The following is a 25451-nucleotide window of genomic DNA, read 5'->3' as shown; positions in this document are numbered from 1 at the left end:
CACTTTGGATATCTGTTTGCACTCCACTGCTCTGCAGCCATCTGCCCCTCCTCCTTTACAGTCACAGTATGTTTGAAATTTGTATTCCACTTTCTGCTTGGTCAGCATGGAGAGCTTGCATCTCATCTTCTCAGCTGTCCCATGCCAGCTCCATGCAGCAAACGCTCTCCCGCTTGGAGAACACCGGTGCTGCTGGACCTGATCAGCATCTGAGTCTGCCATGCAGTCCCAGCTCCACTCTAGCCGAAGGAACTTTAATACCTACAGCCAGATTTCTCATGCCATGGCGGAGGAGGGCTATGAGCAGGACATGCTGCAGTGCTGAGCTAAAATCAAGGAGCTGTGGCAGAGCTACCACAAGGCCAGGGAGGCAAACTGTCACTCTGGTGCGGAGTCAATGAACTGCCACTTCTACAAAGAGCTAGAATCCATCCTCAGCAGCGACCCTACATCCATCCCTAAGACGCCCGTAGGCACCTCCATGGCCCCAGGGCCACCGGATCCTGGACTGATCCCCAACAAAGAGGTCATCGACGAGGAAGTGGAGCTGGAGGATGACCCGGAGCCAGGGAACAGTTTGGTTGCTGAGGTTGGGAGTCAGGAGCTGTTCTCGACCCCAGAAGGCTACAGCCAGCCCCAGCCCTTCAGCTCAGGCGCTCAGGCTGCAGGAGAGGGGAGCTCTGGTAAGTGTTTGGAAGCTGATGCTGCTTCTATACTGGAGGCATGGGGGTCCTTAGCTTGGCTAAAACATACAGGTACTTGAAGGGTTAGAAATGCACAGGAGTAGCTGTGTTTGAATGTGCTTTCCCGTTCCCCTGCGCATCTAGATAGTACAGCTAAGAAGCACATTAATGCATGCTGAGATTTCACGGGTATCCTCCAGTGTGACCTCTAGGAAACTTCAATGGAAGTACTCCCTGATTCTCTGACTCAGATTTCTGGGCAGAGCAGCTGTGTTTCTGCCTCCATTGTAGGTCACTTTCCCACACCAATTGGCAATCACTTGAGCAGGGACCAAAGCAACGCACAGTCATGCGGCATAGGGACCCAGTTTGAAGCTGCTCACATGGAGGAGATGCATCCTAGCATCCTTGCTGACTCTAAGAAGCAAGATATCTGCTTCTACGGCCCCTGCCCGTGGAGAATGGTGGCACAATTTGAAATTTGTTTTCCCTATGTACCTGCATTTATGCCCCAAGCGAACACCCAACCAGAACCCAGACTTATTTGTACGGTCTTGCCCCCACCCGCAACTCACCATTCTCAGGCTGATCAAGGAGCTGTACTCTGCGCAAGAGGACAGTGAGAATGAGGTGTGTTTCAGTGATTCATGTGTACTGTTAGGGCAGTCACAATAATGGTTTTGTTCATTGTTTCTTGTTCTTACACAGATGTGACCTTCGCAGCCAAGGCCCCTATGCCGGTGGACCGCCTACAACTGATAAGGAAGCAACCGCGGAGAAGCAAGGAGATATTCCAGGAACTCCTCCTGTCCTCTGAGGCATCCAAAAGAGAGAAAAGGGAATGGAGACAATCAATGTCAGAATCTCAGAAGACAGACAGACAGACAGGAACAGAAGAAAAGCCAGGAGAGAATTTTAGCTGGCCATGAGCGCATGATCAAGGCCCTGTAGGAGCAGACAGAGCTTCTCAAGACAATAGTGTCATTGCAAACACAGTTCATGCACGCTCCCCCGCAGCCATAACAGAACTTCTTTCCCTACATTCCAGCAACTCCCCCTATACATTCCTACCAAAGTCACGGTCCATCTTGCTACCCCCATCACTCCACTCCCTCAGACAGCTATGAGAACGACAGTTGGACTTACACACAGCTGTCATAGCTGGCACTGCCACTCTCTACTTGCTCCCCTCTAGGATTTGTTTGGGTTGTGTGATGTTTTATGTTTAATAATAAAAGTAAGCTCTCAAAAGCATATGAGCATCAAAAGAAACGAGCTTCACGCACTTTTCCTGACCAATGCATGTTGATGTCAGTGAAACGCCCACAGTAATCCACAAGTGCCTGAAGTACCATAGATAAGTACCCATACTCCGTCACAAGATGGTTCGATGCCAAAATTGGGATGTGTGCGCCATCTATTGCCCCGCCACAGTTAGGGAATCCCATTGCTGCAAATCTATCCACTATTTCACGCACACTGCCCAGAGTCACAGTCCTTCTCAGCAGAATGCGATTAATGGCCCTGCATACTTGTGATAACTCCAATGGTGGACTTGCCGACTCCAAACTGACTAGCGACTGACTGGTAGCAGTCTGGAGTTGCCAGCTTCCACACAGCGATTGCCACGTGTTTCTCCACCAAGAGGGCAACTCTCATTCTGGTGTCCTTGCGCCGCAGGGCAGGGGCCAGCTCCGCACACAGTTCCATGAAGGTGGCTTTGCACATTCGAAAGTTCTGTAGCCACTGCTCGTCATCCCAGATGTGCATAATGATGTGATCCCACCACTCAGTCCTTGTCTCATGCGCCCAGAAGCAGCAGTTCACAGTGTGCAGATGCTCTGGGAATGACAACAGTAATGCAGTGCTGTTTGTCTGTGTGTCACTTAGCAGATCAGGCTCCTCGGATTCCTGTTCTGATTCGGAGCTCATGATATGCTGCATGACCAGCTGCGATGTGTTCAAAATGCTGAAAGTAAGAGTGGAGAGTAGTGTGGGATCCATCTTTTCAGATAGAGATGGCAGGCACACAGTAAATGGTGGGGAGCCATTGAAAAAATGGCATGAGTCGCTGCCAGCAAAGCAATGAATGATGGCACAGAAATGCAATGCACCATGGGACATTGAGTTAACACCCATACTGCTCCGCGCTCCTCTCCCCCATCCCAGAATTCCTAGTGGCAGAAGCTGCCGAGTTGCACGGTGGGATAGCTGCACACGATGCACTGCTCTCACTGTCAATACTACAGCACTAAGTGTGGACACATTTTTGCAACAAAACAAGTGCTGTGTGGACAGACGTGAGTGCTGTAATTATAGCACATTTTTATCAACAAAGCTATTGTGGACAAAACTTTCTAGGGTAGACAAGGCCTTAGAATATAGTGCTCAGTGTCATATGCAATTTCCATTTTCTAAATAAATTATTTTTGTGGCTAAATTAAAAATTAAATTAACACTATGAAAAGAAATTTAAATTTAGACAATGCCTGATTTGCAGGTTTATTCTAAATTACATTTGAGACCAAATGTAAATACTGTCCCCTTCCTACTTCTTCAGACTGATCTCCGACACACACTCGAATGTTTCGCTGCCGAGTGTGAAGCAGCTGGGATGAGAATCAGTACCTCCAAATCAGAGGTCTTGGTTTTTCCCTGGAAGAAATTGGAGTGTTCTCTCCAGGTGAAGGGGAAGCAGCTGCCCTTAGTGGAAGAGTTTAAGTATCATGCAGTCTTATTCACGAGTAATGGTAAGCGGAAGTGAGAGATTGACCGGTGGATTAACGCAGCAGTGGCAGTGATACAGGCGCTATACAAATCCATGGTGGTGAAGTTTTTGGATGAAGCTCTCGGTTTACAGGGCCAATCTACGAGCCCATCTTCACCTATGGTCATGAATTTTGGGTGCTGACTGAAAGGACCAGATCGCGCGTATAAGCAGCGGAAATGAGGCTTCTCAATAGGGTGGGCTGGGCTGACTCTCCGAGATAGGGTGAGGGGCTCGGCTATTTGGGAGAGCCTTGGAGTAGAGTCACCACTCCTTTGGATTGAGAGGGGTCAGATGAGGTGTTTTGGGCACCTGATAAGGATGCCCCCCGGTTGGCCTCCTCTGGAATTATATTGGGCACGTCCCACTGGAAGAAGATCCCAAGGCCAATGCAGAACATGCTGGAGAGATTATATCTCCCGGCTGGTCTGGGAACGCTTGGGAATCCCCCAGGAGGAGCTGGATCCTGTTGTGGAAGAAAGGAAGGTCTTGTCCTCCCTAGTCTCCATGCTGCTCACCAGGAAAAGTACCATAAAGGAAAAGAAGAAGATGGCATTTGAAACCATTAAAACTAACTTCCTTCAATTTTAGATCCCTTCAATTAAAACTGCTTCTGCAAAGCCTTCAACAAGAATCTTTGCAAGGATCCTACATCACCGTAAACACATTCCAGTATGTCAGAAGTGTTGTGTATCCCGTTGCTCCCCTACACCTCCTTCCCCCAACCAACTGGTCTAAAAGACTTATCAATTTGTGGCAGGAAGTAAGGTTCTTTATATTTATACAGGGTCAAGTATACCAAAGGAAATTAGATTTTTCATTATTTTTAACATCAATTCTGCTCATTTGTAAAACCATCACCCTTAAAAGCAGTTTGTTACTGTAGGGTTGTTTGGGAGTGAAGCTTCTCTTAAATAAAACTTTTGATAACAATGAATTAATTGACAATTTCCCTGGAAAAACTAGTTTAGGACAGGGCTTATAATATTGGTAAATATTGGATTAAACCCGGCTTTAACTAAGAAACTGGGGAAAATAATTCCATCAGTGTCTAGCAAGTTCAGCAAGCATAGAACAAGTCTTTTCAAACTTTGGATAGATCTATTCAAAACTGAGGAATCAGCTCGGTTTAATCCATTACACCAAAGTTGGTCGTCTACTACAAAATGCTGTATGGTCAAACAGACCTGAACTGGTAGTCTGCAGTTCTGCATGCTTCTGATTGCTTAAAGCTTGAAGCCTGCAACTCTGTATTACTGGCATTTTCATATAACCAAATGTTTTTGAATTTTGTTTACACAATATTGAAAACTGAAATACCAGTCATGACATGTATAACTATCTTGAGAAAATACCAAACAAAAATATATACAGACACTCCAATATTCAGTATTATAAATTACATATTAGTATTACACCACTGCAGTTGTACTTTGCATTTGTACAATCCTAAATTAATTTACAAATAGAACAGATCCACAATTTGAATATGTAACTAAAACTAAGTGTAATGTAGTGTGCATTAACAGAATGAGGATATGGAGGTAGAAATTACCACATCCGAGGTAGAAGCCAAACTCAAACATCTTAATGGGACTAAATTGGGGAGGCCGGATAATCTCCATCCAAGAATATTAAAGGAATTAGCATATGAAATTGCAAGCCCATTAGCAAGGATTTTTAATGAATCTGTAAACTCAGGGGCTGTACCATATGACTGGAGAATTGCTAACATAGTTCCTATTTTTAAGAAAAGGAAAAAAAGAGTGATCTGGGTCACTATAGGCCTGCTAGTTTGACCTCGGTCGTATGCAAGATATTGGAAAAAATTTTGAAAGAGAAAGTAGTTAAGGACATCAAGGTAATGGTAATTGGGACAAAATACAACCTGGCTTTACAAAAGGTAGATCATGCCAGACCAACCTGATCTCTTTTTTTGGGAAGATAACAGATTTTTTTAGACAAGGGAAATGCAGTGGATCTAATTTACCTAGATTTCAGTAAGGCTTTTGATATGGTTCCACATGGGGAATTAGTTAAATTGGAAAAGATGGGGATTAATATGAAAATTGAAAGGTGGATAAGGAACTGGTTAAAGGGGAGACTACAACGGCTCATACTGAAACGTGAACTGTCAGGCTGGAGGGAGGTTATTAGTGGTGTTCCTCAGAGATTGATCTTGGGACCAATCTTATTTAACCTTTTTATTACTGACCTTGGCACAAAAAGTGGGAACGTGCTAATAAAGTTTGCAAATGACACAAAGTTGGGAGGTACTGCCAATACAGAGAAGGATCGAGATTATCATACAGGAAGATCTGGATGACCTTGTAAACTGGAGTAACAGAAACAGGATGAAATTTAATAGTGGAAAGTGCAAGGTCATGTATTTAGGGACTAATAAGAATTTTTGCTATAAGCTCGGGACACATCAGTTGGAAGTGACAGAGGAGAAGGACCTGGGCGTACTGGTTAATCACAGGATGACTATGAGCCGCCAATGCGATGTGGCCGTGAAAAAAGCTAATGTGGTCCTAGGATGCATCAGACAAGGTATTTCCAGTAGAGACAGGGAGGTGTTAGTACCATTATACAAGGCACTGATGAGACCTCCTCTGGAATACTGTGTGCAGTTCTGATCCCCCATGTTTAAGAAAGATGAATTCAAACTGGAAGAGGTGCAGAGAAGGGCTATTAGGATGATCCGCGGAATGGAAAACCGCCTTATGAGAGGAGACTCAAAGAGCTTGGCTTGTTTAGCCTAACCAAAAGAAGGTTAAGTGGAGATATGATTGCTGTCTATAAATACATCAGAGGGATAAATACCAAGGAGGGAGAGGAGTTATTTAAGTTCAGCACCAATGTAGATACAAGAACAAATGGATATAAACTGGCCATCAGGAAGTTTACACATGAAATTAGACTAAGATTTCTAACCATCAGGGGAGTGAAGTTCTGGAACAGCCTTCCAAGGGGAGCAGTGGGGGCAAGAAACCTAGCTGGCTTCAAGACTTAGCTTGATAAATGCATGGAGGGGATGGTATGATGGGACAGCCTAATTTGGCAATAGACGGATCTTTGACTACTAGAGATAAATCTGCCCAATAATCTGTGATGGGACGTTAGAGGGGTGGGTTCTGAGTTACTACAGAGAATCATTTCTGAGTTTCTGACTGGTGAGTCTTGCCCACATGCTCAGGGTTTAGCTGATGACCATTTTTGGGATCGGGAAGGAATTTTCCCCCAGTGCAGATTGGCAAAGGCTCTGGGGTATTTTTCACCTTCCTCTGTAGCATGGGGCATGTCTCACTTGCTGGTGGATTCGCTATATGTTAAAGTCTTTAAACCATAATTTGAGGATTTTAATAACTGTCATAGGTTAGAGGTTTATTACAGGAGTGGGTGGGTGAGGATCTGTGGCCTGCATTGTGCCTTATACTGGGAAAATGCCTTATACTGGAACTAAATAGTTAAAATCATGATTTTATCTGGTAAAATCCACTTCTGGTAAACACCATAACATCCCTGGCCACAATACTAATACTTTGTATTTATATGGCATTTTCCCATCCCTAGATCTCAAAGCAATTTTACAGAGGTAAGTAAATAGCATCATTCCTGTTTACAGACAGGGAAACAGAGAGGAAGTGACCTGTGCAAGGTCACAAAGCAAGTCAATGGACATGGTAATAGAAACTAGGTGTCTGACTCCCAAGGTGCTCCATCCACTGAACAATACTGTCTAGACACATTTCCTATGCTAATGTTGTCAAAAATGACCAGTGGTGATTACACTAATTGGTCATTCTTCATTTCCTCCTACGATGGCTGCCATGTTTTCATCCCAGAGGTGGCAGCATTCTATTGATGGGTAATAAAGTTGTTGTGTACAATACATATGGACAATTCCATATCCTTGGAATGAAGACATTATATAAATGTCAGGGATTATTAGCAGCCTAAGTTTGCAGGAATAACTGGATTTGACGTCAATTACGAAGACTTGTCATTAGAATGATAGTAATGCTATTTACCTTCTTGATTTTGAGGTTTTAAAATTGTGTTCTGCACAAATTCATTTGATCCAAGGCACCAAAACATTCACACCCATTTATAGATGCTTTAGTTCCTACCATCTGACAAACAACAGACGCCCCCAGTGATGCTGTGCAAGAGGAGAAAACCTCTGAGCTACTTTTCATTTATTATACGACAATCTGAAAAGTGCCATTAAAAAGTAGAAAAAAGCCTTCCTATACAATAGGGTTTAAATATATACACTAAAGTGAAAAGTAATATAGTAGTTTATTGTTTGTGTAGCACTCTGAAATATGAAGCATTAAGTATCATGAGCATTCACAGGTTAGGAGTTTAGCAATGCATACATGAAACATGTAGAGAAAACTGGAATGTCACCTTTACAGCAAATCAAATAGGTAAGTTAGCAAGTTGGCAATGTGATTTTGTCATTTAAATCAGTTACAAGGGCACTGATCCATTAACAATTCCCCTTTCACCCCATTATGGCATGAAGTTGTCTAAAGACAGGATATGCACAGATACTGTTCATAGAAACTGAATGTCAATAATACGATCAAGTACTACACTACTCTTAATTCACAAAATTTTACTTTACAGGTTTGTTTATTGGGGGGGGGGGGGGGTGAGGGAAGGAGAGCGACTCCATCTTGTGGGGGAGTTCAAATCTTCATCAGTATAGGAAAATACCTTTAGAAAGACTCAGAGGGATAGCCATGTTAGTCTGTATACAGCAAAAACAACGAGAGTTCTGTAGCACTTTAAAGACTAACAAATTTAATTTCTGCAGGCATAAGCTTTCGTGGGCTGCAACCCACTTCGTCAGAAAGACTGAAGCTACTACTCCAATACCGACAGGATGTTGTAAACTAAGCTCATTACCTTTGATTTATGAGCCTTAATTTAAACATTTCAGAGTTTGAAGGTTATCCACTAATACTATAGTATCTTCCATGGTTAAGTGTTTGATAACAGGACCGGGACCTTCCATCCTTTGGTTGCTGGACCAAACCCAGCCAAGGAGGGTAGTGAATGAAACTTAATGCCACCTGACACTAGTTACGTAAAATGCTCAGGGGAACTCAAAGTTCCTAGCAGTGCAGGTGTTCGCAGTGTATGACCACAACGACACCTTTGTTGGCAGACAGTTTCCCTACCTATTCGTTCCTTTGACTAACTACTGCACTTACCCCTAGAATTAGACCCTCCACATTAAATCACATGGAGAAGGAAGTTTGTACAGATTCTGCTTGTGCTGTGCTGTTCTATAGTTAGACATAGTAACATTCCCCAGAGTTGACAAATATGACACTTTTCATGGACACGAATCAGACATAAAAAAGGGTAACATCCATAAACCAGTCGGAGAGCACTTCAATCTCCCAGGATACTCTGTAGCTGACTTGAAAGTTGCCATACTTCTACAAAAAAACTTCAAAAACAGACTTCAGCGAGAAACTGCAGAGCTGGAACTGATGCAAACAGAGCTGCAAACATGACACAATCAAACTGGGTCTGAACAGGGGCTTGGAATGGTTATCTCATTACAAGAAGTAATTGTCACTGTTCACACATTCTCACCTTCTAATCAATGGTTGTGAATAGGACTCATCTATTCTAACTGAATGGACTTTGCTAACACCTACCCTCCCCATTGTTGTTCCTTACCCTTGGATGTATATATGCACCCCCGATCTGATTTCTATTTCTTGCATCTGACGAAGTGGGTTGCAGCCCACAAAAGCTTTGCCTGCAGAAATTAAATTTGTTAGTCTTTAAAGTGCTACAGGACTCTTGTTTTTTCTTCCAATACAGATTTGTGATATATGGATCCACCACATGTCTAATTTTCCTACCTAATCAAAATGTTTGCATGAGAGTATAGTTTGACATTAAAAATATACTCCGGAAGCCATACACAAGTGCCCTCAACTGGTATTTTGTAGCACTGCAATGAACTGAATGTGACTAATGGATAGTCAACTGTAAGCAAAAATAATGTTAAGATGGTCTAAAGTTATCGCAGAACTTGAGCATGCCAACTAAGACAGGATAACTGAGTAATGGCAATGAAGCTCATACAACATAATTCTGTATCATAAGCCTCAGTGTGTAACAGGGCAATTTTCAAACTGCCGAATGATAACATTGAAAAAGGTATCAATAAAGTGTCGACATATGACGACTTTACTTATGTATTGCATGGTTAAGAGACTTAAGAGTAGTAAGAAACTGAGGCCTTATCTACACTAGCACTTATGCTGGCAAAACTTTTGTCACTCAAGGGTGTGACAAAACACTCCCAACCCCCAAGCAACTTTAGGTGGTTTTATTATGTCGCCGGGAGAGCTCTCTCCTGTCGCTATAATGTGGCTACACAAGCGCTTGTGCTGGCAAAATTTATGTCGCTAGGGGTGTTTTTTCACACACCCAAGTGACAGAAGTTTTATTGGCATAAGTGCTAGTGTAGACATGGCCCGAGTCTCTCATTGCAAAGTCAGTGGTACTACCATCTACAGTAGAACCTCAGAGTTAGGAACTGACCAGTCAACCACACACCTCATTTGGAATCGGAAGTACACAATCAGGGAGCAGCAGACAAAAAATAAAAAAGCAAATACAGCACAGGACTGTGTTAAATGTAAACCACTAAAAAATAAAGGGAAAGCAGCATTTTTCTTCTTTATAGTAATGTTTCAAAGCTGTAATAAGTCAATGTAAACTTTTGAAAGAGCAAGGATAACATTTTTTCAGTTATGAACATTTCAGAGTTACGAACTTCCATTCCCAAGATATTCATAACTCATAATATCTGTTCAGTGACCTATTGTGTAATAAACGTGTGATATCTCAATACAACTGATGGTGGGCTTGTCTCACTTGACTATGTCCCTCATTCCACTAATGAACATCAGACAAAGATAAAGAGAATGGAAAGTTCCTGTTAATTCTAGTGCATTAGAGTAAGACAGGGGGCCACTGCTGGAGCATTTGTGGGGAAAAGTATGTTTGAAGGATGGTCTAGTAATAAAAACACTAATTTAGGACTTGGGAGAGTCAAATTCAATTCCCCAAATCCACCAGACTTCCCGGGCGAGTCTCTCAGCCTCTGTGCCTGTTCCTCATCTATAAAATGGGGATAATAGCCCTGCCTCAAAGGGGTGTTGAGGGGATAAATACATTAAAGGTTGTGAGGCACTGGAATACTATGGTGATGGAACTATATACAAGTACCTAAAATAGCTTAACCAGGAATTATAAGGAAGAGAGGCAGCATGAAAACCAGGATTAGGGAGGACATTCCAGCCATGTGGGAAACCTGAGAGAAGGAAACAAAGAAGGTAAAAAAGAAGCCAAACTGATGCACTACCAGACTTCAGCAGAAAAAGGGCAATTGGCAAGCAATGAGATGCAGAGCCTTGGAGGCAAGGACAAGACTTTGAACTTAACCCAGAAGGATTGTAGATACAGGAAAGGGAGTCAGTTATACCTCATCTGTAACAAAATGAGACTGAACAATGAGGCCAAGAACAAACTTTAAATCTACACTTTCTTGTGCACCCATGTTGGTGACTCTGGCCACTTTCTGTAGCAGGGTCTCTTAAATACTGACTGAATGACTAAGTCACATTCAATAGGGGGCAACTACAAAATTATAGGGCTAAGATATACAACAGAGAGCTGCAGAAAAAAATGAATTCCACTGCTCTTCGTGGGTGTATTCCTCCCCAGACATCAATGTTCTTAACATTTATCAGAGCATTTCTCCTTAAATCTGCCAAAAAGACTAAAGGTTAGGATAATCTTAAGAGTTACAGGCATAATCTGGGAGATGAGGAAAACAGACCATTTTATCCAGACACTCCACCTTGCTCCAATCCCCTAAACTCAGGTAACCTCTACTAGACTGAGCTGCTCCCTCAACACCTACAGACCATACTGCAGGTAATAACCCCTTTCCCCACCCATCAACCCTCTACTTCAGCCTGCTGCCGCCTGCCCTACAGTATAAGCAGCCAAGTCAGAGTGGGGGATGGAACTATGAGAGAATCATACAATCATAGGACTGGAAGGGACCTTGAGAGGTCTTCTAGTCCAGTCCACTTCACTCAATGCAGGACTAATTATTATCTAGAGCAGTAATTCCCAATCGGTGTGCTGTGACACACTGGTGTGCTGTCAGGGCATGGAGTTTTTTGAAGAACTACTTGAAGATTTCTGGATTGGCTCATGAATATTCATGAGTTCATCTGGAGATTATATGGTGGTGTGCCTCAAAATAATTAAAGGTATCAAGGTGTGCCACGGCAGAGAAAAGGTTGGGAACCACCAGAAAGTTTGCACTCTATAGCTTGTGTTCTAACTATAGGGGGGGGGGGTGTTATTTTTTGGAGACGTTACCTTCATCCTCACTAAAGCATGGGGTTGTTCCTTCCTCAGCATTCCCACCTACTCAAGTACAAAACAGTGCCTCATTATTTTAAACTGTTCCATGTGGTTTGGGTTACCTCTCCCTCCTCTACAGGTAAGCACAATTTATCCTGATAGTCCATGGATAGCCAGCTATTGTCAAGGCCATTCAGAAGCATAACCATTAACAGGTTCTTGAGAACAAAATGAGCTCTCCCAACCTCTTTGCCAGGAAATAATCATCCCCTGGAGGATTATAAACCCAACCCTTCCCCCTCAGCAGTGTACAGCCACCAGGCTGGTTTACTTTATTTACTATCATATTACACTTCACCAACATTGTCATCCAATGTAATTACAACAGGACAGAAAGAGGAGCTCTATATGCTGATCTGCTTTATCTAAGCTAAAAAAACATACACCAATCAAAGTTGGAGTTTGGTGTGCACCAGGTTTAAAAAAAAAAAAAAAAATCAATTATCTCAAATCAAAATACCTGTTCAGTGTAATCTAATGCCAAACACAAAGTTACATAATTCCCACTTTTGATATGACATCAGGGACTTTCCAGAGATTAATAATAATACCTAGCTCTTATATAGCACTTTTCATCATAGATCTCAAAAGTGTTTTTACGAAGGAGGTCAGTATCACTATCCCTATTTTAAGCTGGGGAAACCGAGGTACAGGGAGTTGAAGTGACTTGCCCAAATTCACTCAAAAGGGCCAGTGGTAGAGCTGGGAACAGACCCCCAATCTCCTGAAAGTTTCTGTGTCTGTGGACTAAATATTACTCCAATTCAAAAAACAATAGGGTCAGAATTTGAAAGACTGAAAAGTGTTTCACCAGCATTAACGTGAGAGTAGCTTTATTTTAAATGAATTATTAACTATGTTTATCCTCCATATAGGGATGGCCATACAACCTGAAAGTATTTTTATAAATTATTTTCTTATCCACTCCCAATTTCATTTCAAAGAACAAGAAACCCCAGTTTTCCTTTCCACCATCCCCTCCACAGAGTGTGTCAAACAGCAGTTTCCCCAAGTGTAAGCAAGGATATTGGGACAAGATATTACTCAGAGAACTAGCACAGTGACTACAAAGAAAGCCAAATGTTACAAAATCCTTAACATCCAATACTTTTTACATAAACATGTTCCCACCTGGCCTGGAATTATCCCACAGCGCACAGAATCTTATATTCCCACTGTGTCAGGCACTCTCTGCTATGCACCTTGTACAAGATCTCTTTGGTCAAGCAACCACTCAGTTATGGAGATTATTTATTGCTGGTTGGATCTGCATGTAGAGGTTTGTTCATTGTAGGCAGTTAAATTAACATGATGTTGTGTATTACCTATAGCAAATTATACAAAAATAAACAATGTTGAGAGTGAGATCAGGGATTAAGATACAATAAAATATGTCACCACTTTAGAAGTAATCTTAATTTTACCCATTTGACACCTTGCATTCATTAATGGAATGAAATGAGCCCTACAGTATAACCACAATGTTCTGCAAGTCTCAATTCTAGATGGACTTTGTAATATGCTAAAGGAGTTCCACAAAAGCATTAGCCACAATATACACAGGTAAGAGATTTTATTCACAAGCATCTTCAATACTATAAAATCTCAAACAAAATACACCAAACAGAACTGAACTTATTGCTTGGAACTATGAAAATAGGTTTCCATCCTTACTATAGTCCTAGAACACACTCCTTCTAAATGGAACATAAAGGAAAGAATAGAAATCAGCTAGATAAGACATGTGTACAACTTACAGGAAGAATAGCAATTCTAAAGGAATATAGTATTTCATTTTGCAGTTATTTCATAAGAATGTATAAAATACATGCAAAGTGACATTATTTAATTCTGTTCGGTGAAAGTGGCAAAAAAAGTGTGGTGGATAAGAAACACTCATAGCTGAAATCTCACACTCCTAAACTATGTTTTCTGGGTTCCGATATTTAAGTGCCAGATGTGGTGTTAATCTGATTTACCAAAAGAATTCATAGCTTTGGTGACACTAACATTTTCGAGCAAAGTTTTTGTTTCAGTTCACAAGGCTACTGCTGTGAAATAGACCTTCAGTACTAACTCAATGAGAAGAGCCACCTGGAATAGATTGGTCTTCAACCACTACCTTCTCCAAAGAACAAAATATAAACTCATCAAGTTTTGCTTCCACTGACTCCTCAGGGGAAAATTCTATCACAAGCTGTTTTGTACATGTTAAAATTGAATAATCTGAGACTAAAACCCAGTCAAGCAACTCCTCCATTACTTTCCTGTCACAACCATGCCATAGAAACTGATGAAATACTGTGGAATTAAAGAGAATCTCACAAATGAGCAATTTTCTAGTACAATAAAGGTGTATGCCAGGTTCAGTTTAAGTATAATTATGTTTCTTTAGTCAATAAGGGTTTTATTATTTGTATTGTAGTAGTGCCTAGGGATGCTAATCAAGGCCCAGGACCCCACTGCACCAAATGTTGCACAGACAGAGTAAGAAGACAGTCTCTCCCGCAAAGAGCTCATTGTGTCGTGACAAATACAAAAAATGGTGGATGAAAAGCAAATAAGGGGGGACGAACACAAGAAAGGGTAACAGGAAAGTGAGTTAAAAACTGAGGTTCCCACTTATCACCTTAATACAATGTTTACATTCCCCATCATTTTCAAATTCCAAGTCTGATAGTCCTGAATAACTTTGCCCTAAAATAAATGCTTCTGAATTAATGTTAACATTTACAAATAGATAATATATATAGATGTTATTACATGAAAAATACATTAAAAGAACGCTAAGGTTGCAAATTAAATTATTCTTAAGTGCCAGGATTAAGGCTGCCCATGCATCCTCAACTCAGCCCCTTTTGTCCATACACATTAGAATAGCCTTAGTAATCACATGATTACATCCTCTTTTTCCATAAAATATGCCAATAAATAATTGAAGATGTATCCACTAAGGTGCACAAACCTTGCAAAATCATGCAACCTGTCCTCTACAGTTCACTCACTGATGACTCCATCACCATGAAATTTAATCAACCTTAAAAAGAATTTAAATCCAGTTTTAGGTATAACAATTGTCCCTGAGACTACACCATTTTCACATTCACCTGAATTCAGGGGAAAAAAGTGAAAAAACGGTGGTGGGAGGGGTGCCGGGATGGGGAGGTGTGTGTGGGCGGGGAGTGCGGTGTTAAAGCTCACAGTCAAAACAAAAGATCCAGAGGGAGACACTGAGCAGAGAACCCCGGACTGCACCCATTCCTCTCAAAAGAAAGATGAGAAGGTCTCACGACTGCAGGGCCAGATACAATGTGCAAAAACAAAGAGGTGCAGGCAGAAGTGCAGCCAGAACCTCAGCAGAGGTTCTGGAGGAGGAGCTTCAGCCTGACGCATTCTACAGAAATGTGCGTCAAGGTCTCCCTCTAGCTGCAAAAGAGGCAAGTGTAAGGAGATTTTGTGAACGACAGCAACCACATACCCACGGAGAAGCCACCAACTGAGATTCCCAATGGGCCATGAGATTCCCAGTGGGCCATAGGACTAGGATGGAGTACAGACTGGCTCACCATGGCTCCCCACCATCCACAATTGACAACAGGTCCTGCCACTTGGCGTTGGGGTGGAATACCCTGGTGAGGAAGTAGGTGGTATGAAATACATGTATTTATAGATGTTCGGATTCATGGAACAGCTGAATGGTGTTCAGCCTACTCGAGTGATGCATCGGACGTGGCCAGGGGAAGGACTCATAAGGCAAGAGCCCGATGGCAAACTCCACAGGACAGGGGTGAATAAGAAGCACATTCCTGCAGAACCTGCTTGAAAGCAGCAAGAGAAGCAGGGGGCAAGGCTGCCCTCACTTCTTGGAGTACACAATGGGGGATATGGGGTACACATAACCCCTCCAATTGTAGTTCAGGAGGTCTCCAATTCTAGAGACGCTAGCCAGGGCCAACTCGGGCACACAAAGGAGGACTCTCCACCACCTGCACATGAAGGTGTGGGGTGCGTAGCAGGGATTCAGCAAGCTCTCCCCCTCGATGACCCTTACAGACCCTGTTGCTGAAAATAGCTTCCAGATGCTGAGGATGTTCTGGTAAAAGACAGGCAGCTCGGAGATGTCTCGGGGAAGACCTCTTGGATAAAGATGAAAGAGCTACTGGTCGTATCACAGCCTTTGGAGGTGGTGGAGGAACGCATGCACCAGCATACTCCATGTCAGACTATTAGCACTATATAAAGGAGTCTCTGCAGGGCCTGAAGGTGGAACATAGGATCTGGCTGTGAATCTTTGTTTACAGAGTTTGTGTTACTGCAGTTTTTTTTGCTTGTTTTTTCTGTATGGTCTCTTTCTATAAGTGAGCGGAAGAGATTTTATTATCTTGATAACAGGTGTTCAGTTCCTTACATCATGACTTTCATACAAATGATACTAAGCATTTTACTTTCCAGTTCCCCTTGTTCCTCTGTAAGAATCAGTTTTACACAGAAATCCTCTTCACTATTTTTGCTGTTTATATAGTAGTTTAAGTTTTTATTCCAGACAGTCTGCATCAAACTGGTTTTGTCCTAGTGGCCCCCTTGGGTGATATAATCTGACTACAACGTTTCAGGGAACTTTAATAACAATTTCTTTCTGTATGCCTTTCATGCCTTGAGATGCTCCAGAGCAGACAGAATGCTGATTTCTCACCATTGGTCCTTGTTATGGAAAGTGCTGATAATTATTCATTGCTAAATGTTGCCGTTAACCATCTCTCACAAAGAGTGAGAGATAGGCAATTTAGATTAGGGAATCATTTGGGTTTAAAAACAAAGGGAAAATAAATCTCCTTGGTGAGATGCCATGGAGCACTACAGAGAGCATCAGTGAGCAACTGAAGGCTTGCCCTCACTGCAAAGGCAACTCAATTATGACTCAAGTTTTGCCCCTAATTTGAGTGCCACACACACAACCCTAAACTCAACTGTGGTGGTGCTTTTGACTTCAGTTGGCTGGCCCACCAGGGAGCCTAAAGCTAGAGTTAGCATTACTCATCAAGCTTCTAACATGACCACTCTACAGTGTGGACAGGGGCTAGCTCCACTTGACTGCCCCTAATAAATTATTTGTATTGCCAGAGTGCCTGGAAATCATACCTCACCAATCTACTAGAATTCTTTGAGGGGGTCTACAAGCACATGGACAAAGATGATCGAGTGAATTTAAGTTCCAGAGGGATAGCCATGTTGGTCTGTTTTTAGCAAAACAGCGAGAGTCCTATGGCACCTTAAAGACTAACAAATTTATTTGGGCATAAGCTTTCATGGGCAGAAACCCACTACGTTAGATGCATGAAGTGGAAACTTCAGTTTGGTAGGTATATATACACATGCAAGGATGGATGAGTTACATCACAGTGAGGAGGGCAAGTGTTAACGAGGTAAATTCAATCAGGGTGGATGAGGCCAGTGAATTTAGTGTACTTATAGAAAGTCTTTGACAAGGTCCCTCACCAAAGGCTCGTAAGCAAAGTAAGCAGTCATCGGATAAGAGGGAAGGTCCTCTCCTAGATCAGTAACTGGTTAAAAGTTAGGAAGAAAGGGTAGGAATAAATGGTCAGTTTTCAGGATGGAGAGAGAGAAATAGTAGTGTCACCCAGGGATCTGTACTGGGACCAGTACTGTTCAGCATATTCATAAATAATCTGGAAAAAGGCATAAACAGTGAGGTGGTAAAATTTGCAGATGATACAAAACTACTCAAAATAGTTAAGTCCAAAGCAGACTGTGAAGAGTTACAAAGGGATCTCACTACACTGGGTGACTGGGCGACAAAACAGCAGATAAAATTAAATGTTGACAAACGCAATGTAATGCATATTGGAAAACATAATTACAACTATACATATAAAATGATGGGGTCTAAATTAGCTGTTACCACTCAAGGAAGAGATCTTGGAGTCACTGTGGATAGTTCTCTGTAAATATCCATTCAATGTGCAGCGGCAGTCAAAAAAGCTAACAACATTGGGAATCATTAGGAAAGGGATAGATAATAAGACAGAAACTATTGTATTGCCTCTTTATAAATCTATGGTGTGCCCACATATTGAATACTGCGTGCCGATTTGATCGCCCCATCTCAAAAAAGATATATTGGAATTGGAAAAGATACAGAAAAGGACAACTAAAACAATTAGGGATATGGAACAGTTTCCGTATGAGGAGAGATTAATGACGGACTTTTCAGCTTGGAAAATAAACTAAGGGGGAATATGATAGAAGTCTATAAAATCATGCCTGGGGTGGAGAAATTAAATAAGGAAGTGTTATTTACCCCTTCCCATAATATAAAAACTAGTGGTCACCAAATAAAATCAACATGCAGCAGGCTTAAAATGAACCAAAGGAAGTATTGCTTCACACAAATGCACAGTCAACCTGTGGAACTCCTTGCCAGAGGAGTTGCAAAAGCCAAAACTATAACAGGGTTCAAAAAAGAACTAGATTAAGTTCATGGAGGATAGATCCATCAACGGTTATTAGACAGGATAAGCTGGGATTACTGTTTGCCAGAGGCTGGGAATGGCCAACAGGATGGATCACTTGATGATTACCTGTTCTATTCATTCCCTCTGAAGCACCTAGCATTGGCCACTGTCAGAAGTCAGTGGATCCTGGGCTAGATGGACCATTGATCTGACCCAGTATGTCCATTCTTATGTTCTTAGAAGACCTAGTGACAGACCAGAACCTCACTGTGCTAGGAACTGTACGAACATTACGTAAATATAGTCCCTGGCCAAAAGAACTTACAACCTACAATGCCTTTGCAAAATTCCTCCCATACGCTCAGAACACACAGACAAGTTCTCCCACAACTCACCGGGAAATATTTAATAGTTTTGGTGCCAGACGGGAGTGCAGCACCAGTGTGGACACAGCAGCTGGAGTGCTAGTTAGCAGTGTGCACACTCTCACTTGAGCTAGGCTAATAAGAAAAGCAAATGTAGAACATTTGAGTTAATTCTGCAATGAAGACATATAGGGAGGGGAGGTGACTCATTCAAGGTAAGTCCCCAGTCCATCCCACTGAATACCAGTGGGGTCTGAGGTAGCTAAAAGCAAGTGACACCACCACCATCTCCTCCTCTGAGACCCAAGGAAAGAAGATGCTGAAGGGGCAGTTGGACCATGACATTGCTTTGACATCCTCCAACATTAACCTCACTTTTTTGACAGCACCCAAACTTCCCTTAGCAGCCTCAGCCCCAATCATAGGGTTATGTTACATCATGTTATCACCTGAACTGATAAAGCTTCACACCCTATTCCCCCTGAGCATAAGTCTCACTGCACGGCTGTTAAAATCTACAAACATTTGAGGGAAATGAATGTTGAAGTCCAGTGTTTGAACAGCATACTTACAGACATTGGACATCTCCTGAAAGAGTCTATATCAAAGTTGTTTACACAATCTATTAATTTTTATATGCATCCTTTGACAAATAAGGGCATTTATGGAATACTCCACACACCTAACAACACTTAAAATATCAGTGTATTCCCCTGGGATTGGTGGAAAAGGTTTCAGTTGTAGAAGAGTAAAACCTCTATGTAAATTCAATAGACACTTTTTCTGAGTCGTTGCGATCTAGTGGTTAAAGCAAAGATTGAAGAGCTGAAAGTTTCCTACACTAATTCTGATGAGCAACTTGCACATGAGATTAACTGAACGTATAGGGGAGATCACTTATTTGGCCATTCACACTCAATCCACCTAGGACAAGCAATTAAAAAAAAAGGACCTCAAAGTCATCTCAGGCCTTGTCTATACTAGAAAGGGTTTGCTGGTATGGCTAAACTAGCAAAACCTCCTAGTGGAGATGCAGTTTATACCAGTTGCCTGAACACAAGTTATATCAGCAAACTGACTTTATCACTAATATAACTGCATTTAAACTAGGCCTTTTGCCGGCATAGCTACATCAGTTAGGGGTATGATTTTTTACATAAGACTCCCTTGCATGGCTATGCCAATTAGAAGCAAGTATAAGCCTTGCCTCAGACAGACTTTCTTGCTGAAGAACTTAAATTCAAACTACCACTACTTATTCAGTATGTCTTTAATGAAACCCTCATATCAAATTAATCTAACAGGCTATAGCCTGGGCTTTAAAAGAAAGCAGCCAAGGTTTTCTAATTATGAGCATCAATTTCAACTGGTGGAGATAGTGCTGCAGATCACAGCTTCCTTAGTTTCCAAAGCAATTTCTCTATGTCACTCTAAGCTGTTTTTTATAAATACACTGGGGCTCAAATCTGTTAGAGACATCATCCAGGGTTTGGGGAAAGAGGGGGGTTGTTATAGTGTTTTCAAAACTCTCAGACTCAGACTTTAAGGCCAGAAGGGACCATCATAATCATCTTGTCTGATCTCCAGCACATTGCAGGCCACAGAACCTCACCCACCCATTCCTGTAATAGACCTATAATCTTCAGCTCAGTTACTGAAGTCACAGAATCATAGAATATTAGAGTTGGAAGGGACCTCAGACGTCATCTAGTCCAACCCCTTGCTCAAAGCAGGACTAACCTCAGCTAAATCATCCCAGCCAGGGCTTTGTCAAGCCGCAGCTTAAAAACCTCCAAAGATGGCGTTTTTCACCACCTCCCTAGGTAACCCATTCCAGTGCTTCACCACCCTCCTTGTGAAATCATGATTTAAAGACTTCAAGTTACAGAGAATCCACCATTTACACTAGTTTAAACCTGTAAATGACCCATGTCTCATGCTGCAAAGGAAGGGGGAAAAAATCCCAGCGTCTCTGTCAATCTGACCTGGGGAAAAATTCCTTACTGACCCCAAATATTGCAATCAATTAGACCCTGAGCATGTGGGCAAGACCTACCAGCCAGACCCCTGGGAAAGAATTCACTGTAGTAACTCAGAAACCACCCTATCTAATGTCCCATCACCAGTCACTGGAGATATTTGCTGCTAGCAGTCTCGGATTAGATACATGCTACTGAAGTTTTCTGCTAAATTAAAACACCTACCTGCAGTTTTCATGAAGCATTTGTTACCTGTCTTACAGGCTTTGGAGGATAAAACATCCCAGGTTTATTAGAAGTCTACTGAGTTGATCACTTGAGTACACTACCTTTGCTCTTGGTTGAAGAGATTAACATAGAAGACACCCCTTGTCAATAGGCACTTTTAAACACTGGGCTTATTCTTCCATTATTGGCCAGGACAAATCCATCAAAATATACATAATAAGCATCTTATTATTAATGTATGTTAAATTATGTGGGTAACTGACATATCATGAGCTCGTATCAGTGTTGTTGATGGCTAATCTCATTTTCTCTGCAGATATCTGTCTAGCTTGGTGGTTCTCACACTTCACTGCACAGCAAGCCCTTTGGACAACAGGAGGGGTGATAACTTGAGCCCCGACACCCAGAGCTGAAGCCTCAGGCTTTGACTTCAGCCCCAGGCTCCAGCAAGTCTAATGCCAGCCGGGGTGACCCCATTAAAACAGGGTCGCAACTCACTTTGGGGTCCTGAGCCACTGTATAGTTACTTATATGGCCCCCGTCACCATGGTATCTGAACACATCACCACAATCTTGGCAAGATTGGTGAGGGAGGGTAAAAAAAAATCCACAGAATATTTACTTCCTAGTTGCATATTGTTCTAATACCATGTTAGAGAAAGCACTAATTCAACACGTCTGTCATAACCTGTGCTAAAAGCTCATGGTTTAAAAAGATGCTTGTTCAAAATACAAGTTAAATAATTCTGAATTCCACAACATTAGATAGAGCTCTAGAACAAAGAAGGTTAGCAGACATAGAAAAAATAAAACTAGTGCCAGAAGAAAGCAGCCGGTACGGAAATATTTTATTTTGACTGACATTTTCCCCAATGAAGGATTATTTTTGCACTTGTTAAAACCTTGGAAGTTACCCTAACATTGTGTTACTCAACCCAGGAAAGACATGAGGTGACTAATCCAGGGACGACCTGAATTGAACATATTGCTGTCAATGAAATGTGATTTTCTAAAAAATAGAAGCTGTATTATAGATTGATGTCTTCCCTCCTGAAAGGTCGTTTCGAGCTGTTCAATACTTCAGAATCTGTACATTGTTGTATTTGACTTGATGGCAAAAGTGAGAATTAGCTTCCTGACTCAGCTGCCACGTAAACAAGCAGCTCCACACATTTTAGCCACTGCATTCATCCAAAAATTCAGTATTAATACAAGTTGATGAGCAAATGCAGGACAAAAATTCCATCCATCTTCCAGCTGCTTGAAGACCTTTATATAGAAACTGATCCGAAAACTGTACATTTCAACTTTATGGCCAGTATACTTTCTCAGTCAGCAAATCCAAGATTCTGAAGTATGGATTGGCAGGTTGTCCAGCAAGCAGCACAGAACCACATTTCACTTGATATGGCTTTTTCATTTGTTTGTTTTCTGAACTGCCAGACCATAAAATTATAGCCTGGTATCATTGTTCCCTCCTGCATCCCACTACCTGTGAAACACCCCTTCAGAGTTCTTACCCAGAAACTGGTATGAGGCAAAAGAAAATTTTATTTCTATGCGGCACTTCCTCCCCCAATGCTCTACAGCTCTTGCATCATGCTTTGCCTAGATGCTCTCTATTTAAACTAAACAAATGCCTACAGATTAATTTACTATATAAAATCAACTATTACATGACATTTTACAATTCTGCTTAACCTCCCTATTTTGGGATCATTAACACCAATCTCCACCACTGTCAAGGGTCAGCAGACAGTACATTTCAATGAAGTTACCACAAGCTATAAGGGGTGCACAGGAACAGATTAAAGAAGATAAATTGCTGTAAAATAGTATGTGCAGCCCTATGGCCTGTTAAGATGAAAGATCCAGATTTCATAAGAGTTTGTAGAGAGCACAGTATGCAAAACCTCATTTAAAACAATGCTGTAATAAGTTAAAAGTGACAATTGGAGTCAAGTACTGCATTCTCGGACAGCTTTATTTTTAACATGTAAAAGCCTTGATAGGTATATTATTTTATTAGTTATTCACACCAAGAGGATCTTGCCGTCCAAAATCAGATGTGCAGGACAATAAACTACTTGAGACATGAAGTGATCGGGGTGATTTTCCTTTGGTTTTCACATTACATGCATATTACTTTCTGCAGTGTCCTCACAGTACCTTCGCTTATCCCACTTTATTACTGTGACACATACATCTGCTGGTAATATAAAGAGAGCTTCTTTAAGATATAGGCATGTGTGGCTTGGGCTGAACTGAAATATCAAGTTCCATTTGTGCTCTGCCAAGTGGAAAAGAGACCTGCCCACCCTGAGGGTGGCATGATATACTGGTGTTTAGCATTTGACTTTGTGCACACGTAGGCTCCATCATAGATGGCCTCAGACATTTTATGAACTGAATTCTCCTTTGCAACCCACAGATTTTGATGTACTAGCTGCAGATCGAAACTAACTCTACAGCCCCTAAGACATCACTTATTTGAAACAGAAAATTAAGTAAAAATTGTTAAGTTTAGTTATTCACAGTAACAGGTAAAATGTACACCAGCTTCTGTGCTTAGGTTACATCCTTAAAGTAGCTGATAAGCTTATTAGTGCTCTGTAGAAAAGGATAAAGCCAAATGAAAAGCCAAGAATGTGTTACCCCCGATTTTAAAGAACCCACAGCCTGCTTCTGCCCTAGCCCCAGAGATGGCCCCAAAACTTTCAAGGGTTCACGTCCTGTAATTCCAGTTCAGAATCTTATTTAAGACACTACCCTGCATCTAATGAAGTCCCTAAGCATAGGAGCTTCTGAGTCAGGCAAAAGGAGGAGGAACAACAAGAAGCCCCTTCCAGAGTGTGTTAGGAACCGTGCAGTAGAGAGCAGGGGGATTTGCTCGGAGTTCCCCGAGCAGGTGCGATGGTACAGTTCAGTGGAGAATAGGATGAGAGAGCCTGGAACACGGGATAAGGAAGGGGGGAGAGCCCTCCAAAGAATCCAGACAGGGCAGGGGAGCCGAACCCGCTGGGAAGAGACTTTCTCCCCCACCCCCAAGACGCTTTTATGGGGTAAGGAAGAGGGAACCGCTGGGAGGCGCCTGCGGGGAGCGCAGTCGCCGAGCGCTCAGAGCAGCCTAGGGCGGACACTGGTTGCTCCGCCGCCTCCTATGGCGCGGAGGGAGTTTCGCTGAGGCCGTCGCGTCCTAGCCGCTCCTGGCCTGGAAGGTCCGCGTCCCGCCGCTTCCCCATCCGTACCCGACTAGGAAAACCAATGACAGAAACTCAGCCAGAGCCCCCTGCAGGCCGCGCCAGAGCCTCGGTCTGGAGTACTCAGCGCAGCCCGGCACCGCACCGCATGGCCGGCTACCACCTGCCCTCCCCACAGCCAGGCCGGGAGAACCCCTGCCCGCGCGAATGCGCCCACGGGGCAAGCCCTGCGGAAGGGGGGTCGGCCCCCGGGAAACCCCGAGGTCCTGGTGGCGGGGTAGATGCCAGGCCCGCGCGCGGAGAGACGAAACGCCTCGGCCTCCGGAGCATCCTAAGCAGGGACCCAGGACACCCAGGCTCCCCCTGCACCGCCTGCGGCAGGAGCTTCCGGTCTGGAGCTGCTCTGCGAGAAGACCCCGGCTCGGAGCAGCTCAGGAGCCCGGGGAGCCAGCGCACTCAGGCTCCCTGCGGGAGACGCCTCCCGCGGGACCCTCGGCAGACAGGAAGGCAGGAACTCTCCGCAGACCGACAAGGGGCACCGGTTCCCGACCGGCGCGGCGCGGCGCAGGGGACAGACCCCCCGGGGGGGGCGGCGCGGCGCCGGGCCGGGCAGGGGACAGACACCCCCCGGGGGGCGGCGCGGCGCGGCCTGTACTCACGTTGCTCTGCGGGTCGATGGCCTGCAGCAGCCGGTCCCTGATCTGCTGCGGGGAGGGGGCCGGAGCCGCTGTCATTGCCTGGGCGAAGCGGGGCGGCTGCGGCTGCGGCCGGGGCGGGCAGGCGGCGGGGCCGGGCCGGGCCGGGGCGGCGGCTCCTCACTCGCCGGCGGCAGCCTCCTCGGGGAGCCGCAGCCGCATGTTCGCTCCCCGCACGGCGGGGGGAGCGGAGCTCGGAGCCAGACGCGACCGCGAGGGGAGGGCCGAGGCGGCAGAACCAGGCCGGACTTGTCCGCTCCGCTCAGGCCGAACTCAACTGTGGGCAGGACTCGGGGGGAGAGCCAGCCCCGCGCGAGGCACCATGGGACACAGCCGACGCCGTCACGCACGGCGCGTCTGTGACGTAAGAGTCACGTACAGGCGGGTTGACTTCGGGCTCGCCAGAAGCTAAGGCGACCTGGACGTAATACGCATGCGCCAACGGCAGGCGAGCCGCCGAGCAGCCGCCCGAAGCCTGCGTCCTCCTTCCACAAGTGGTAGGGGAGGGGGGCGGAGCGAGCGAGCCGGGGGGCGGGGCGAGGCGGCCTCTCTCTCATCCCGGGTGCTGCTGTCCTGC

The 25451-nt window shown here is 43.6% G+C and overlaps 1 protein-coding gene across 6 annotated transcripts in view; it reads right to left on the bottom strand.

Moving 5' to 3' along the window:
* The window catches only part of MED26 (mediator complex subunit 26), a 42314-nt gene extending 16960 nt beyond the window's left edge, over positions 1–25354 (bottom strand). For 5 of the 6 annotated variants that reach the window (XR_010922226.1, XR_010922227.1, XR_010922228.1 and 2 more), the window contains exon 1: positions 24839–25354. Coding sequence is in view for 3 of the 6 variants with exons in the window: in XM_067561438.1 (XP_067417539.1) it covers positions 24839–24913 (75 nt within the window). In the remaining 3 variants the exon portion in view is untranslated. Of the gene's footprint in view, positions 1–1258; positions 1319–24838 lie in introns of those variants that run through there. The other variant, XM_067561444.1, reaches the window with a different exon arrangement.
* Positions 25355–25451: the final 97 nt, after the last annotated feature.

The sequence above is a fragment of the Emydura macquarii genome, unplaced genomic scaffold (assembly GCF_026122565.2).
Source record: "Emydura macquarii macquarii isolate MOO-44397 ecotype Brisbane River unplaced genomic scaffold, CSIRO-AGI_Emac_v2 contig_306, whole genome shotgun sequence".
NCBI lineage: Eukaryota > Metazoa > Chordata > Testudines > Chelidae > Emydura > Emydura macquarii.
Note: the sequence above shows the minus strand (reverse complement) of the source record. Positions and strands in the feature narration are given on the sequence as shown.